The 18,150-nt window shown below is 40.7% G+C and overlaps 1 protein-coding gene across 11 annotated transcripts in view; it reads right to left on the bottom strand.

The window, feature by feature from the left end:
* The window catches only part of CDC42BPA (CDC42 binding protein kinase alpha), a 188,664-nt gene extending 172,830 nt beyond the window's left edge, over positions 1–15,834 (bottom strand). For 10 of the 11 annotated variants that reach the window (XM_075042495.1, XM_075042497.1, XM_075042502.1 and 7 more), the window contains exons 1-3: positions 15,348–15,834; positions 14,943–15,058; positions 14,349–14,573 (exon numbers count right to left, since the gene is read on the bottom strand). In XM_075042495.1, coding sequence (XP_074898596.1) covers positions 14,349–14,573; positions 14,943–14,988 — 271 coding nt within the window. In that variant the 5' untranslated portion in view covers positions 14,989–15,058; positions 15,348–15,834. The remainder of the gene's footprint in view (positions 1–14,348; positions 14,574–14,942; positions 15,059–15,347) is intronic. The other variant, XM_075042499.1, reaches the window with a different exon arrangement.
* Between the last annotated feature and the right edge of the window lie 2,316 nt (positions 15,835–18,150).

Below are 18,150 nucleotides of genomic sequence, written 5' to 3'. Positions count from 1 at the left end.
ACTGGACTAAAATCCCAAATTCCACTCTCCACGGACTAGCAAGAAAACAAATTCATTTTAGTAAGCCTATTACCTCAGAGCACCAATTCATTCGTGACTTTCCACACCTGACTGTAAAAGAAAGAATAGCAAGCAAGTTTCTAAAGTCCTGCTGTACCAAATCAAGAATGAGATCCCTAAAACACTGCCATTTTACAAATATTAGATGACCAACAGTAGAGCAGAGGAATAGCTATTCCTTCCCCACATTCAAAAAGTATGCACAAGGACTGGCTATGGCAGTAGGCCATGGAAGGCAAATTCCAACCCTTGCCACACTTCCACTGAAGAACTTGGAGAAACTCAATGCCTGCTCTGATTCCTCTATTCCAGGTATATCATAAATAACTACCTTGGGACACTTCAAGAACTTTTGCCATTTGAATCTGGCAGAGCAAAAAGACCAAGTTACAGTGATTTTTACAAAATGTTTCTGCACAAACAAAACACAAAGTAAATGCAAATTATGAGACAGTGAAATCACTCAGGAATATCCTTATTAAACAAACTCCCCTATAAATAATGAGAACTTCTGATGCAAAACATTATATATTACATAAATTACACTGTGCCTGGAAGATAGTTGCTATATGCGAAGTAATATTTCATGAATAGTTCTTGACTTTTTCTTCTGCAGTACTATTTATAAAAAAGAAAAATTCAGCATTTTTCTTCTGGCATGTCATGACTAAATTGCTGTAAAAACAGACTGACCAACCAACCAACCTCAGGGCACCCTACAGAACGTGTTCAAAAGTCCTTAAGCACAAAACACCAAAACAAAATTAGCTAAAAATGTAGAACATCCATTATTAATGGAAAGTTGAGTTTTACTTAGCACAGTTGCCTTAAAATCAATTCCTTGCAGGGCAGTTCAGAGTCCAGTGGGAACAGGCAGGAAGCAGATACTCAGGAGGACCAGGCAGAAAAAAAGGAGGGGTGGAGGGATAGGGAGGGAGAATTTCCTGATCCACAGAAGTAACCGTACTGTGATATTGCCTACCTATGCTGTCTTTTTTACCTCAACTGATGACTAAATACAAGGTTATTAAAGGACTTGCCTCAACCTTCAGTTAAAACTTTTTTGAGCAATACCTATGAACATACAGCTCTCCAGGAGATAATTTCCAATGTTAGCTGGAGATTATAATCAAGAGTTTCTGGTTATCTCTTTTGTCATCATATATGACTTCCTGGAAGCATACAAAGTTTCATGGGAAAAGTTTCTAGTGTAGCAATGTTGTATACAAATTCCCTTTCTCCTCTCCAAACTGAATTTTGCAGCCTAATAGTTACTTGCTCCAACACCACCGACAATAGTCTTCCTCAAAGTCCACTCAAGTTAAGCAAACCCTACACACAGCAGGAATTAGTGCCCACCTATTTCATAAACAGTAAGTGTGAGACAAGATTTAAATGTACGCATTACATTTTATATGAGATATTTAGACACTCTGGGAAACTTTTCTGAAATACCATTGGTATGCATGTACTTTGTGGGGCTGCAGGGAAGTTTTTTAAAAGGTGAGGTACAAACTGCTGTATGAGTTAAAAGAAGCTTAATTTTTACGGAGGGCCAAGTTCAACATACGTAAACAGTTGCTCAAAACACAATTCTGGCAAGCATCCACCTGACCACTGCAGAAAAGAGCACTTCCCTTATGAGAAATAAAACAATTGCTCTGAATTGTACAATGCTAAAGTTACAGGGAAGGGAGGAAAGAGGACATCACAGCAAAAAGATCACGCAAATGAGATCCCAAGCTTTCTCGAGTAACAACACCAAGAAAAAGAGTACCCAAACAGTACGCTGAAAATTTATGCAAATAAATAAAGCACTTAAACACACAGAAGTTACAAGCCACCCACACCTTCAGGAATTTCTACAGCAAACATTTCAAAAACTTTGGAAAAAGAAAAAAAAAATTGGAAGGAACATACACATAAACCTGGATCTTAGAAACTGTTTTTCCAGTGAATTTTTGAATGGCCTTCAACAAATCACAGCTCTGCCTCCGTTTCTTTGCAGAGATATTTAAGATGCTAGTAACCACCCAGTTTTCTCAAACAGATTTTCAAGGTAATACACGCAAGTGCACAGTATCATTGTAAATTACTTTCTCACTAGGAATCATACTACTGAAAGAAAAAAAAAACCACACATGTACAACCCTCCCAATTTTGAAACAAAGACACATTTTTAAAGTAGACTTTAAAAAATTAAAGCAAAATATAGAAAATACTCTCTCTGGACATCCAGAGAAACCTACAGTACCTGAACTCTAGTTTTAAATACTTAACCAGTTAATGGCCTCAAGTAAGTGGCTTGGCTTTCTTTCAAAGCTCAGCAGCAAATATGAACTGCTTTAATACTGCATGGGTATCAGTGAATTAATGTCACACTTCTCTCCATTAAATGAGAGCAGAATTTGGCTTACAAATGCTTTCTCCTTCCTACCAGACAGACATCACAGTTTTGGCTCACAGCTGTTGTCAATGCCTACCACCTGAAGTCTGTATAGGTTTATTAAAGAAAAAGTCTTTTCCAATACATAATCTATACCTGTGTATACACAGAGTCTTCTATAGACAGCATCTGAATTTCTGTTCATTAATTTTATACATACTCATCTTGAAAGACAGACAGTCCTCCTTCCTAAAGATCCACTGATGAATCCATTCCCATTCAGACGTCTAAACTTTCTGAAGTCTTGACATACCACCTATGGCTGGGAGATATGCCTTTCTCTGGAAAGCCTGTTTTTCTCTCAATGAGAAAAATGCAGCAAGGAAAAATAACACCTAAGTCCTCAAGTGCCAGGCATAGAAGAATATAGTATGAGACCGACACTAAGGCAGAGAGAAAGAAGGAAATCTGGGTTTATTCATAGAGTCCTAGGTTGAAATTGAGAGGCTCAAAATGTCTGCAAGTAGCACACTTACAGACTTTAAATATTTCTGTCTTACTTGAATACTCTAAGTGAGAAAGGACATCAGGTATTACACAATGCAGAAGAGCTACGTTGCTTTTATAAACACACACACACACACACAAAGGACCCCAAACCCCTGTAATAAGTGTTTATGCCTAACTCAAACGTGCAGTTTGACATGCCTGACCTGGCTTCTCTTGAAGCTAATGAAAGGTCTGCACAAGCTTTTAAGGGGATGGCGGTGGGGGTGTTACTGAAAACAATGATCGGCATACCAAGAAGAAATCCTTGTAGCTTTGCCAAAATTACTTCATTTACCATCTCCCATCTCCTGCAAGTTTCCTCTGCCACTTCCCATAGGAAATGGTTTTGTACCCCTGGTGCTGGAACAGTGCTAAGAATGACCTTCGCACCCTGTCACTGTAAGAGCATATGATTTCACATGCTGGGGTAGGGGACAAATACAGAAAAAAATGGAGAAGGTGTGCCTGAGAGAAACTGAAAATCTAAAGTAATAGCAAAAAACAAATGGTAGCCTAACATTAGCAAAAGTGCCATGAAAATATATCAGTCGCCAAGTTTTCTTTATCAGTTTAGAATCAGTGGGATAACATCCAAACTATTTTATTTTACTAAAGAAAATACTTGTCCCAAACAAGCGAATTAATTTGATCTAGCCAGATCTGACAAGTAACTTACTAGAGAAAATGGTTTTCTTAAACTGGAAAACAAAAAAAAAAGAAAAAAGAAACAAAAAATATAAGGAAATCCCCAAAAGATGAACCCTTCTCTGAAGTGAAAGGGAAGACAAAAAAACTGTTGTTCTTTTAGAGACAGAATAATATTTGCTTAACTCCTAGGTTTTAAAATGTAAAATTTAATTTTGCTGAACACAAGCAGTCATCACTAAGAACTGTCAATTAACATTCTACTTCTTAATTAAGGCGGGTGGGAAAAAAAAAAATCACAAGATCACATGGAAAAACATTAGACAAGTTTTGAATAATCATAGGACAGTTTGATGTCATTGAAAGATTTTAGTGCCACAAATTCAGTATGTTTTAGAACTGAATGTATTGAGGCTTCAGAAACAGTCAATGCGCAGCAACAGATCATGTAGATTTTGAGGTGTTTAAGAAGCTTTTGTAACTATAACTATGATCATATACATGGTTAAATATATTTACTGACAACAAACTCCATGACCAAGATAAAGCAAAAAATCTTGAGACTGGATTGTTCCCTTATGAAGAAAACTTAATGGTGAAATTAAAGCAATTTAAGTATAATGTAAAGAATTTCTTGGAAGAGATTCCCTTCTGTTGGTAGTGCCAAGGATCACAAGGTGAATGTAATATTGTTAGTAAATAACCCTAATTCCATTAAATAATCTTCGTTTTGGAGAAAAGGAATGTAAAAATTCAAGAGTGTAACTAGACAGCAAATCAGCCACTCCTTGCCCCCACCGCACCCTTTTTTTCCCCCCAGACAGTTAAAGCACTAGGCTACTACTGATAAAATCAGATGACATCTCTGCTAAATCACCCAGGAAGAGACTTTTCAGGTGTTAACATAAGCTCAGGCAGCATATACTCAACAGCGTATTTGTAGAGATGTTCACTGAAGTAGCTAAGAAACTGTCACTAGAAGCAACTGGTTCCCAGATCACCTTCTCTCAAGTCAAAGTGTTACTCAAGGATCAAGTTAACCAAGAAATACCAAGTTAACAAAATAATACACACCAGCTGTGGTAATATGCATCATATACCATTTTCTCTTAGTAACCTTAACTCTAAATAGAGTTTGCTTTTTGAGAGTCTGGTTTATTATCAGTGGAGACTAAGTCATTACTTACTTTCAGAAAGATAGATAACAGAGTATAAAGAAAACAAAAAAGCCAGCCTGCCAAACACTTAGATACAGAAAAACCAATTTGCCTCAATCTATTTCAAGAGTTAAATTATGACTTTTGCAAAGATACAGAAGTTTAGAAATACGTCTTTCGTTAGCCACATGTGGTTGCTAGCTATGAAGGTAAAAATAGTCAATATTGGGGGTGGAGTGTCACAGTAAAATAAAGAGTCTTAGGACAGAAACAGCACAGCTAAATGATAATGATTTTCTCTGCAAATTTCTATTTGCGTAGGAAGCAACTTCTATAATTTCCCTGTAATGTATCAGATCACACACAGCAAAAACAAGTCTCTTTTGTGTCAGTCCCTACCAAAATTATAAAAGGTCCTTTTAAATTATCACAAAATATAACGACATCAAGTGTTTTCTAAAAGTTGGGGGAAATAGAACAAAACTATACCAAGTGTGTTAATATAAGAATCCTTGTCTTTCAGTTACAAAATGTACAGGGAAAACTGTTTAAAGACAATGCCAACTACCACAAAACACACAAATACACCAACACTTTCCTTTTCCAAGGAATTGCCATCATCAAAATCAGACAGCTATTTTGAAGACCCCTATTCACAATTAGAAATTTTCTCATTGCAAGAAGAAAAGTTTCGGTAACCATTACAGAAACAAAAAGGTTCACTGAACTTCTAAACAAAATATCTATCAGAAGAAGCTGGTAACATCAAAATTTGGTTGAAAATTGTAGCTTCCTTGTATGTTAGAAGGAATCTGAGAGGCAGCCTCTAAACTTGGAGCACAAGAGCTATAGGAGGTGAAGCCACTGAAGTCTGGGCTGTCACAGACCTAGCCCCCTCCTTTTGTACAAACATCAGTACAAATCTCTTCACACAACCTGATCAACAGATTTCAACACATTTTTGCAGGGTTAGTTTTTGACTGGATTACGTCCCTCTGCCCACGTAAGCACCAGCAAAACAAGAGATCAGTGGATTTAGCCAGCCTTAGCACACCATCAAGTCAGCTCCCACCCAAGATAAAACCAGTGAGTTACAATTAAAATACCAACTTCTATTTCTTCCTCCTCTTGTTACTATGTGTCCTGCAAAACATTCACACAACACAGTGCTTTATTTACAAAAGGCAGCGTGGTAAAGGTGAAAGAGCTTTAATGACCAAGAGCAGGAAATACCTTGGGACTATGGTGTCCTTGCAGCGCAAATGACATTTTCTTAAACACTTTGCAGCTGTATCACAAAAGTCGTTGCCACCCTTCCTACAACTTCTTTATTTTAGTTTTAGGTATTAAAATGATAAAGCTATACTCTCACTTAAGTCTCTTTTTACTTAGACACCAGGAGTAAAATGGATCACAACTTCTTACAGCCAGAACAAACAGCCCAAGGCCCCAGCTCTACAAGAGCTTACAAGTAGAAGTGATTCATGTTAGTAAATCAATTGATACATACGGGATTTAATAAGAAATATACAGGGTGTTTACAGAAAATGCTGTGTGTATGCACCTGTAGATAAAGCCTGTTTGTATTTCTCACACAGTTGCCAAATTTTCTTTACCATTTTCCACACACAATCTCTATATTATGAACCTGACCAACAAAACCACAAAAGCTGGAAGATGACTGGGGAGAAACAAATAAAAAAAACAATCCAAATCCAGAAACCAAGATTTCAGCCGTGGAAAGATCAGACGGACACACAGATATCCACATATTAGAAAGACAAACCGAGAGCTTGTTCGGATTAAAGGCAACAGAATGGAAGTGGAGAAGAAGAGGAGGCCTCAGCTTAGAGAAAATAAGTACGTTAAAGCTTTGCTTTGGAATAACATTACCCGTCAAAAACACACAGAAAGAAAAGGAGGAAGAACTCAGCAATGGAGACCTGGGGGCGCTTCACCACAGATGAGAACACCCCACAAGCAGGACAGTCACACAAGCCTAAAATAAGGTAGCATTTTAGGATGAAAAAGATGGAACAACGGCAACAGTGAGAGGGAAAACTTTAAATAAATAAATAAAAGAAAATCACTTTACACAGAAAAACTGCCCATGTACCCTCCACTCCAAGACCAAAGTACTTCCACGCTCCCAAGCTAAGAGAGCAGAGTCCTCCTCCAAGCCTGGACTTCTGAGACTGAAAAGAAACTGAAAAAAAGAACAACAAAGTGTTGCTGGCCTAATCCCACAACGTTTGAAGGAAATGTAATTACTGTTATTAACATCTACAAATGCTTTTCCCCTCCCCTTTGGAATGCCCCTCTAAACTCACCTAGTCTTTCTACAAAAAGAATTACCATACATTTCTACTAAATTGCTGACAAAATACACTTAAAAGGTTGGGGGTTTTTTCCTCAAAATGGCCTACAAAATATTGCCATTCATAATATCTACAAGTATCATAATATCTCCAGATCAAAAACTTTTCAAAAAGATGCAGAGAGAAGGTGCACTAAGAAGCTGATTGCTAAGAATAAAAGAAACCTACAATATTGTGTAACAAAACTAATTTAAATCAAACTGGAAGTCTGGATACGGATAAGGAAGAATTATGAAACACAAAGTCTTTGGAGTCTGGATACAGCTCATGTGGATTTTATCCATGGTGACCGCTAGTAAACCTAATTAGGCTGTATTACTAGAAATAAAGCAAACTGACCCGTCTGAATAGAAGATTTTTGCAGTTATTATTAAGCCTAATGTCATGTTTAAACTATTTGAAATAAAAATCTTGTAGTTAACAAAAGATTGCACATGACTGACCTAAATCACTTGCATTTTTTAAAGATTTTAGTCCACATTAGTGGCATTCCCAAGCTTAATGAGGATTTTAGAAAAATAATGTGTTGAAGTAAGTTAGACCAGAGTAGAACAAAATATTCTAGTTGTTCAGCCAGAAAAAGAAAATCAAATTAAACAAGTACAAATGCTTATGGAAGGAATGCCTGCTTTGCCAAAAGATAAAACTTAAGAGTCTAAGAGTTGCCCTTTCCTTTCAATTCTGTCTCAGCTATCCACTGTACCTTTTTTAGCCAGGTTTTACAGCTTGGCAACAGGATCTAATTGCTTCTGTAAGTTTTCTGTGCAAATGGAGATCATAATTTTTTTACGGTATAAAAGTAATTAGGGATGCTATGAATGGGTCAATATTTTGCAAAGACACATCTAGGATAATTTACAGCATCCACTTTCCAAAAACAATACAGGAAAAATAATTTCCAGAATAGTAGCCTGCATCCACTTTGTGTCTGGAAATTCTGTATTTGCAATTTATTTGCAATAAGTTTCGACTATCCAGCCGCAGGTATGACTCAGAAGTGAAATTACTTTTATTTGCTGCTGCTATTCAGAATTCAAGCACTGATCTATGAGCTTAAAAAGAAAGGTAGTTTCTCTCAACCTTTGTAAAAAAAGATATATATATGTATATATAAAATAAAGTATTAAACTATATTGGGCCAAATAAGCTCATTGTTCTTACAGCATAATATCGTTCTTTCAGTCAACTGTGAACTAGTAATATGCTACAGGTTATAAAAGAGTATGTCAGTAAAGTTCAGGAGAGAAGAGCCAAAAGACAAGGAATGAGTTTAATCAGGTACACACATGCAGTGTCATACACTACACAGAGGTTAAGAATTCAAAGGTACATTCAGCAGTACATTTTACAGTTATGATCATCCCACAAATAAACTACTGGATTAACCCTTTAATATGAAATGTCTTAGCAACAGGGAATTTATTGTGTTGTCATGAGGTTTATAATGCCCACTGAGCAGACTAACTCAAATAATTGTATTTCTCCATTTGTCCCCATTAGACCAAAGCATGCTAGGCATTTCTGTACAGAATAAAGGCATTCCTAAAATTCCTGAAAATGAAGTATTAGTTAGCTTTCTATCTAAGCAAGCCATACTCCTTTGCAATAAAAAGGACATCACTGACAGCAGTCAGTCAACCTAAATACACAAGCCCCAAAGCCTGTCACGCAGCCTCTGAATACCTCCAAACTTCCCCAGCCCAAAACAAAAACAACCACAAAGACCATCCATAAAAACCTTAATTTTCAGTAAAAATAAGTTTAAAAAACTTGATGTACTGTAAATGTGTTAAGAAAAAAAAAGTGTTACAATGGGTTAATGCCTCACTCTACTGGAAACTGGCTTTAACCCTAATGCAAAACAAGTAGAATTAACTGGATGGGCTCACAGTTCATTTGATCTCATCAGAACTGTTGATTAACTTACAGTAATTAGTTTCCTCTGTTCAAGACAAGGATCAAAACTGAAATAAATGTGGGAAAGATCACAATTCAAAAGGTAAAGAGGTTAAACACAGAGCTACCTAACAGAAAGGTCACAGGCAACCGTTCTCCTACATATTTTCCTGCAATTTTTTCTTCTTCTTTTTCAAGTAATTTGGTATAAAACTACATCTCTATAAAAGCTGTTTACATAATATTCTGAAACATGAAGATTTGAAGGTCATTTCTATTTGACAGCATTGAAAAAAATCCTTCTCTCACCCTAATCAATAAAAAGCATTTAATTGTTAGCTGCAGCTATGTAACAGAAACAACAGTTGACATCAATAAGCAGTAAAGTGTTATCGTAAACAATGACAGAAATTTGCACATCAAGAATGCCGCAATGACTGCTACATAGATGAATCCCCATACCTCCACATACCTCAGCTGCAGGCCATGGAATGACTCACGTTCAAAATGAGACATATGCTTAAGCACGTTAACTGGGCTTGACAAGCAGGATGTTCGTTCTTTCCCAAAAAGAATTTAATAACTGTTTTCGCTTATGTTAGCCAGAACAAGAGGTATTCCCAGTTTTATAACAAGAAAAAAAAATTATAATTCCTAAAATGTAATTTTTTTTGAAAAATTTATTTCTAATGGGTTAGCTAATACTAAGGTTAGATAGTACTAAGCACCAAATTCTAGTTTAAAAAAAGGAACACTTAACAGAAGTTGTGCCATGTCTTTTACTGCTGTCTCTGCAAAGAATAGGATCTAAATAAAGGACTTTTTTTTAACAGTCTGTTTTAAAAACAAAATACAAGCAACTCATAGCTGAAAATGCCTGCGATTCCTTTCAAGACCTACATACAGATGAGTAACACAGAAGAGGTGCAAAAGTCTAGAGGCAAGATTTTGTTTTCTTCTGTGACTAATATTTAAAAACAAACCTACCTAAAAAATGGGCACATCATTTTTTAAGAAAAAACACGAGACCACCAGAAAGAAAACAGACAACCTCTTCTGTCTTGAAAAAATGGTTTTATGATGATAGAACCATTTCTAATGGCCAGAAGAGATGCTGCACATCTGAAAGACAGAATTATGAGACCAATGATCACAGTCTAGTCTATGACCATATCAGCACTGCATGAACACCTCAGCAATTCAGTTCTGCTAGAGGTGAAATGAGAACAATTTAATCCATCTTCCAAAGCTGCCTTTCGGGGGGGGGGGACAAAAACACACAACCACCAAAGGACAGTTTACATTTTTCCTACAAGAGAGTGGATTCAACCAAGTCATTGACCTCGCCATGGTATTGGTAGTGCCCTCCATCTTCCCTCCCTTATATCTCCACACATTTTGAAGTTTATTCTAGTTTTCTTTCAATGCACCCTAAATAACATTGTTCTAGTTTCTTTTTAAAACCAATTCAAATCAGTGCCATTGTAAAGGAAGTTTTCCCAGAACAAAAACACCTCTAAAAGCTTTTTTCTATCACGATATTCTTCTTTCAAATTCAGCTTATCAGCCTTCATTACCTCCTTCACAGCCTTGAGTCATTGTGGCAACTCATACACATGTAGAAAAGAAAAAGCAAAATGCTTGGAATTCTGAATAGCTTTCCCTGGTAAGCTCTGGTAAATTGTTATAATCAGACAATTCCTTTTCTAAATCACAAATACAACTATCAATAGAGATAAAAATGAAAACTAGAATCAAATACATAGAACAAGTCAAATCTAAATGTTCCGTTTCCTTCCCATCATCTCAAGATGTGCCCCGATTTAACCCTGAGAACTCAAATACAACAGTTGTTTACAGGTTTTTGCATATAAAATACATATGTAAAATAAACAACAAAATCAAATCTTCTTATTTATGTCACAAAACTAATAATGTATAGAAACAGGGAAAGTAATTATGTTTTCACTTTAAGCCAAAAAAAGGATTTTAGAAGTAATGCAGATTCTAAATCACAAAAATAATTAACCTTACACTTCAAACCAGTTTAATGCCATTTCAAGCACCTAAAAAAGACTGAAATCTACAAAAATGAAAACTCAGCTTCACATTGCAGAGACCTTACTTTCTCCACTTGCTGTGTTAAACTTGTAACATCAAAGCAAAGCATGAACAACCAGTTCAGATGCTCAACTGTTTCACCCTGCTTCGTATTTTAATAAATTATAGATCTAGATAACAAGGTAATAAAACAGTCCTAAAAGATGCAAGGACTAGAACATGAAGCTTCTTAGTTCTCCTAAATATAGCAGCAGTCACATGGCTATCACTAAGACCACATTAGTTTTTCCATGCTAGAAGACCTCCTAAACCTTTCCCCCCCCCAAAATTTAATTTTGCTATAAATATTCAATCTTACATGAAATATAGCACGTAACATCTCAGACCTAGAACAGCTTAAATAAAAATACACATCCACATACACCCCCCTCAAAAAAACACACCCCAAAACCAAACAGTAGCACCGCAAAACCGCACCACTGAAAAGCAAGAAAAAATTATTTGCTGTTGTGCTCAACAGGAGTCTGTGATCACCAAACAGCTATTTATTAGCCCTTTCTTAAAAATAACTAACTATATAAATAAATCTTATTTGCTTCTAGAAAGAATAATTTTAAAAAGCAGTGTAAGCTCAAGATGATGAACAGTTCTCAGGAGTAAATTTCTACTTTGCAATTTGTAAATGCATAAACATACCATTCCAAGACCAGTTCCAAAAAATTCAGATCGCACTCTTCATAGTAATAAAGCAAATTTGTGGATGGTTGGCATAAACCCACAAAACATCTTTCCAAGAGAGCAGCCAACTGACATCCACCAGTAGACATACCACGCACCAAGTTTTATTTCACTGATGGGAAAAATAAATTAATATGCACTATTTTATATGGTACATTCAAAACTAAAAGTGCTTCACATACAGCAGCTTTCCGAACTCCCTGGTGTAAAATTGGTGGTATTTTCCCTACTGTTCAAACACGGAAGCTGAAAAAAAACGGAGCTGAAAGCACTTCAACATTGAGTCACTGACAGAGGCAGGGGCAGAGCCTACGATTTCTGGATGCCAGCCTTCCACTTCCGTGACTACTCGGCACGTCTCCGACTTTAAAACCACATACAACCTCTTTCTGATCAACCACCTGCACCGTTTCCCCTTTTGGGGAGACAGATATGTGAGGTCATGATTATATCAAAGAACAGGGTACCCTTAGGAACTTCACTGCACCCGAGCGCTGGAGGGTACACTACCTCTTAAGAACCTCACTTTGTCGACCCCCCGATCTCAAGAGAAATGCCAGAGACCGCTAGTTTCACTAGGAGGTCTGGCTTTCAGAAGAGACAACTCCTGTGAGTGTTTGCAGGATAAAGACATCATTCACAGAGACACTTCCAATGGCAGGTACTAGAAACCATTGCTCTTGCATTTCACCTCACAAACCCTCTTGAAAAACCCCCCAGGGTAGAAGTCCAGATAGCAGAGCTGAGAGCAGACAGAGGACTTGGGCAACTTAGCCCTGAAAATGGGAGGAACTGGTCTCATCTGAAGCTCAAGAGTCCTGCTAAGGCACAGTTGGATCATGAGAGTGGAAAAGTAGCCGGAAAAATAGGCCAGCGAGAAACCTTATTCCAACCTTTCCAAAACAGTGTATTATTTCCATCAGCAGCCTGTAAAGTTTATTACAGAAATCTTCGGGTACTGTCAGAGCCTTGTAATGATGCATTTATCCATCAACCAACTACCACTGAATGCACCAGCACCCAATATGATGGGTCCCAAACACACCATTACTCTGATTATATTGATATGGTTAACTTTTATTATTATTATTATTTACAGTATATCAGCTGGCTAGATCCGCTGCAGACTACACTAAGTTCCGGCATAAAAAAACGCTTGGAGCCACCATATTTTCTCAGTCTTTCACAGCTTCTGTATGCCAGTGACAGTTTTAGAAGATTCTTCAGATGACTTTTAATTACTATTTCCTCCTTAGCTAGAACGCATTAATTACAGCCTGTTCCTCCAGATAATAAGAAAACAAAGACCAGTGCAATATGAACAGTACAAGAAACTTAATTACCGAGTCAGATGTCCTTTAGATGTCAGTATGACTACAGTGAGGAGCAGGAAAATAAAATACATATCAGCCTCAAGTTGTTAGATCAGTTATCAAAACAATGTCTTTCCTCAGTGACTTCATTATGAAGAGCTCAACCAGCTAATTAATCAAATGCCTGTTATGTGTTTTGAAAATGTGCTTTTTTTTTTTAATACAGGAGGCCTGCTGATGTATTTATTACAAAGCAAATGTGGTAAATGGTTCTGCATGTAAATGCAGAAGTGCAGCATGACTTTGAAGTTTGAAGGTCAGATACAGTAACCGTTCTCATCAAGGTTCTTATGTCGGACTGCATCTTCTGTTTTGCATCCATGTTTAGGAGGAGGAAGAAAACGAATTAAAGAGAAAAAAATAGAGACAACCAGTTCTGTGACAACTTAAGAAGAACTGGAATGCCATCATTCACCTGTTTTAATTTAAAAAACCTGCAAATACCCTATCTCCCCAAAATGAAGAAAGAAAATGGAAAGGGTGCTGGGGACACACACTATTTCATTCTGCTTTTCAACTTTGTTTTCCTCATCAGGAAAATCGATCTAATTAAGTCAGCAATGACTTTAGGTTAAAGAAGAGAATGTCATTTTCTCAATTTTCACAGACATTTCAAACCTATATTGCTTAAGAGAGCTGGAGAATTTTCTTGTTGGTCAACACCTTTTATTTTAAAGCTACATAGATTTGACTGTAGATGCAAATCAGAGGATTGTGTACTGATCTTTTTTCCAGGCATCAGAGAATTTATCCCTCTCCCTTCTATATTCCCAGCAACTTTAGGATACAAAACTCAACAGCTGGGCCTAAAGGCAAACAAATATGCCTCATGTACCAGACTCTGACCCGTGTCAAAAAAGAAAAGGAAAAAAAAAACAAAACAAAACAAAGAGTATGTTTCACATGCATACCTCAACTGCAAATAACCAATATGGATTTCTTTTTAGCACCACCACCATGTTTAAATACAGTAAAACTGATAACACTCCCCAGTAAAACAGAGAGTTATAAACAATCCCCTCTTACACATAAATAACAAGAGACATTATACAAAGCAGACAGGAACATGGACGGATGTACACAAAATAAACACATTCAAACTTACCCCACTCTAGATACTCAAGGATGTTCTTCTCTCTTCTCAGAGGGGAATTATTACATTCATCATAAAGGCAGATGAGTATATCCAGCAAGGTTTCCACACTGAAGCACTGCCCATTAGTCTGAGTTGGCCCATCCAAAATAAACTGCTCCAACTGCTTCAAACGCACTTCTCCAGACATGGTTGTTTCAGTTTGCATTGGGGTTTCTTTTTTAATGATTATTATTACTTTGCCAAAAAAACAACAAAAAATAAAACAAAAAAAAAATCTTTTGAGGGTTTTGTTGTTTAAAAAGAAGTCAACAGTATTTTTAACAAGTGTCAAACTGTGGCGGTGCTTAATTTCCAGCCCACCTCGGTGTTCCCTGCCTGAAACTAAACCCTTGTGAGTTTCAGACACACACATATAGCGTGTGTGTAATTTTTAAGAGAAGAACATAGTTATCCTACAACAAAAAAACCGTATCTTTTAATATGCTTAATAAGAAGGAAGAAAAAGAAACGGCCACTCCTGATGCTTTAATAATAATAATTGCACTCAAATTCAACCGAGACTGACTGACACCGATTTCACCGTGCGTGCCCAGTCATACGCACTTCTATATTTAAAGAGATCTTCTCCTTCATTCAAAATGCAGATCATGCAGCACGGTCCTGAGAGGAGCCCCACCGCATCACTGAAGTGCCACAGCCCCCTTCGGCTCGCACCAGCGCTTCGCTCCCCAGAACGGACGGGAAGGGAAAAAAACAGATGTATTTATCTACCTATAAACGCGAAAGGAAGAAGAGAACGGGGCGCACACCGGCGGGGAAGGAGGGAGGGGGCCGCGCAGCCCCGCCGCCCCCGCCGCCGCCTCCCCCGGCCCCGGCCCCGGCGGGCAGCGCCTCCGCGGCCACCGCGCCCGCCGTGGGGGTGGGGCGCAGGTCCCCCCCCTCGGCCGCCCCTCCTCAGGGCGCAGCCACGTCCTGCCCCGGGCAGCTTTTGCCCTTCCTCCTCCTTACCGAGTCTCCTTTTAAGGCTTTTCAGTGATTCAAAAAAACTAAAGTCTTCATCGTCGCCCCCTTCTCCTCCGCTGCGCCAAGGGGCGGCGGGCGGGACGCGCGCCCCTACACACCGGCACGGCCGCGGGGCGGCTGGGAAGCGCTCCGAGCCCTGTCAAATCCTTCCCATGGCTGCTGCTGCGGAGACGGCGCCCTCCTCCTCCTCCTCCTCCTCACGGTGCGCGTCCTGGGGCGGAGGGAAAGCGCCGGCGTCCCCGCTCCGGCCGCACGCTGCGGGCCGGGAGGCCCCGGCGGCGGCAGCAGCGGCTTCACTCCCGGCGGCGAGATGCTCTCCCGGCTTCGCCCCCCCGGGCAAAGGGCATCCTCCCGCCGTGCGTGTGTGGAGTGTGTGTGGGGTGCGTGTCTGTGTCTGTGTGCGTGCGTGCGCGGGGCGGCGGGGAGGGGTAACGGCGGCGCCCTCCCTCCCTCCCCTCCGCTTCCGCGCCCTCCTCTCCCCCGCCGCTCGCTCCCTCCCTCCCTCCCGCGGTCACACGCAGCCGCCGCCGCCGCCGCCGCCGAGCTCGCAGCAGCCCAACATGGCGGCCGCGGCGGGGGGTAGCCGCCGCCGAGCGCCGCCGCAGCGCGGGGAGCCGAGCCCGGGGCCGCCGCTACTGATGGGATTGAGGGGAGGAGGGGGGGGGGGTGTGTGCTGCAGCAGGGAATGCAGGGATACGGGCGGACCGAAGCGGAGGGGAGGAAAGGGGGGAGAGAGAGGGCGGGAGAGGGGAGGCCGCCGCGCAACGCCCCGCGGGCTGCGACCGCCTGGCTGCCCCGAGCCGACCCACCCGCCAGGCCGGGGGTCCCTCCGGGGCCTTCCCCCGCCTCGCCGAGGGGAGCCGTCTACCCCCGCCTCGGCCCTCCGCCGCCGCCGCTGGCCGCCCCCGGCCCGGTTCCCTTCAGCCGCCCTGCCGGCTCGTTTCCCCGGCAATTACGCGTTTAATTAAAAAGCACTGCCTCATTAAGGCCGGCGGGCTGAAGGGTAGGGGGAGCAGTGCCCTGCCTGGTGTTTCATTCCACGGTTATGTCTGCCGAGCCTTTTAGCACCGAGCTCCAGGTGCGAATGTAGACCGCGTCCACCTCACGCTTCGACAGCTAAAAACGTGACAGAAAATGCGGCGGTTCATAGCGGTTACGTCCCCGAGTGCGAAGCGCCATCCCTCCCCGAGGAGCCCACCGTGCCAACCCGGCGTACGTGGGGGGAACAAGTTTGTGTGGCGCTGGAACGGGGCCACCTCGGGCGTGGAAAATGGCAGCCGACGGGCAGCGCGTGGTGGCGGTTCTCCTCTGGAAAGGTGTAAGGGATGCGGTGGTGTGCTCAGGCTACCGTGAGAGATCGAATGTCATCTGTAACTTCAGTTCGTCCTTCCTCAGAAGTCAGGTGAAAGAGGAGGAAGGCAGCGCAGCTCCCAAGGGTCACCAGCCGTAGGTGAAGTTGAGTGTTCTCCGAAAGCCCGTGAAGTCCTGCATTTGCTAGAACTCCAGAGAGGGAAACGGCTCAGGCATCTGCTTCCTCAGTTCAGTAACCAACGGAAGACTGTTGGCTGGGTTTTGCCATAACAAGCGTCTATATAATACTTTTTTTTAAACTGTCCTTTTTACCAGCTGGTATAAAACATCAGCAGTCATATACCCATGAAGATGAAATACACAATACAATTAAATAGAAGTCCCATATGTTTACTCAGAGTCGCTCAACTACATATAAACTCACTGGTGTGAAGCTAGAGAGGACAGTGACCCCCACCCCATGCAAGTGAAAAGGCAGAGCAGACAGGCTGTGGGGCTGGGAAGTCTCTCTTCTGTTGGTGAGCCTGGGAAGGGGATACACCAGCTTGGGCAATGGCCTTTCAAAGGATGAAACTCTCCTGCCAGCTCTTGGCGAATGAAGAAATGTGCAGAGAATTTAATTCTAAAAGTTCTTTTACACAGAAACCCTCCAAGAAATTTTGTTAGGAACTGCTAAAAGTACAAATGAGCTTGTGATGGGTAGAAGGTACGATTAAACTGAGAAGATGGGGACAAGGAAAGCGTTCCCTTCCCGTGCTGGGGTACACCCTTGGTATGACAAGAGCCCTGTGCAAGGATCTGGGGTGCTGCTGTTCCTTGTCTACTGAAGCTTTCGTTGAACAAGTCACCACGGTGCCTCTGTGGTAGGAGCCCGCTCTGAAGCTGTGGCACACAGGCAGTTTTACAGCAAGAGTAAGGTATTTCCTGCTGGCTCTCTACTGAACTTGTAGAAATCGGGTTTGAAGCTGGGGGTGGGGGATGCCTGATGACGGCAATAAAAGTAAATTGCTATTGCCGGGGTAGGTGGACCAGATCAGATAGCACTTCCTATAGGGGTTGCAGACATGTCAGCCAAGTTCATCCTGAACATACATTAACCATTAGTAGCGTTGCAGAGGGAAAAGGGAGAAGATAAAGAGTTAAAGGGATGTTAGCTCCTTGGACTTTGGCACCACTTGGTAGGGAAGTGAACTAAAGAACCGCTGCCAGAGATATGGTGGGTGTGGATATTTCACTTATTTACTTATGTTACTGTGTTTTCCTCAGCCAATAATAAAGTCTTTCCTTGTTTTAATTGCAGACCAAGTGTTTGCAAACAAGGAAGGATACCTTGCAAAGACACTCACTTTCCCTATATTTCTGATTTTAAAGTCAAACCCTTGTTTCTGTCAGCACCACTTGACAGAAGTTGCACATCAAACCAGTTCTTTTCAGCATGCTTTCAGGTCGAGTGAAGCTACGAAAGGCACACAACATG

The sequence above is a fragment of the Buteo buteo genome, chromosome 12 (assembly GCF_964188355.1).
Source record: "Buteo buteo chromosome 12, bButBut1.hap1.1, whole genome shotgun sequence".
Classification (NCBI taxonomy): Eukaryota; Metazoa; Chordata; class Aves; order Accipitriformes; family Accipitridae; genus Buteo; species Buteo buteo.
The sequence above is the reverse complement of the archived record's forward strand: the minus strand, read 5'-3'. Positions and strand labels throughout refer to the sequence as shown.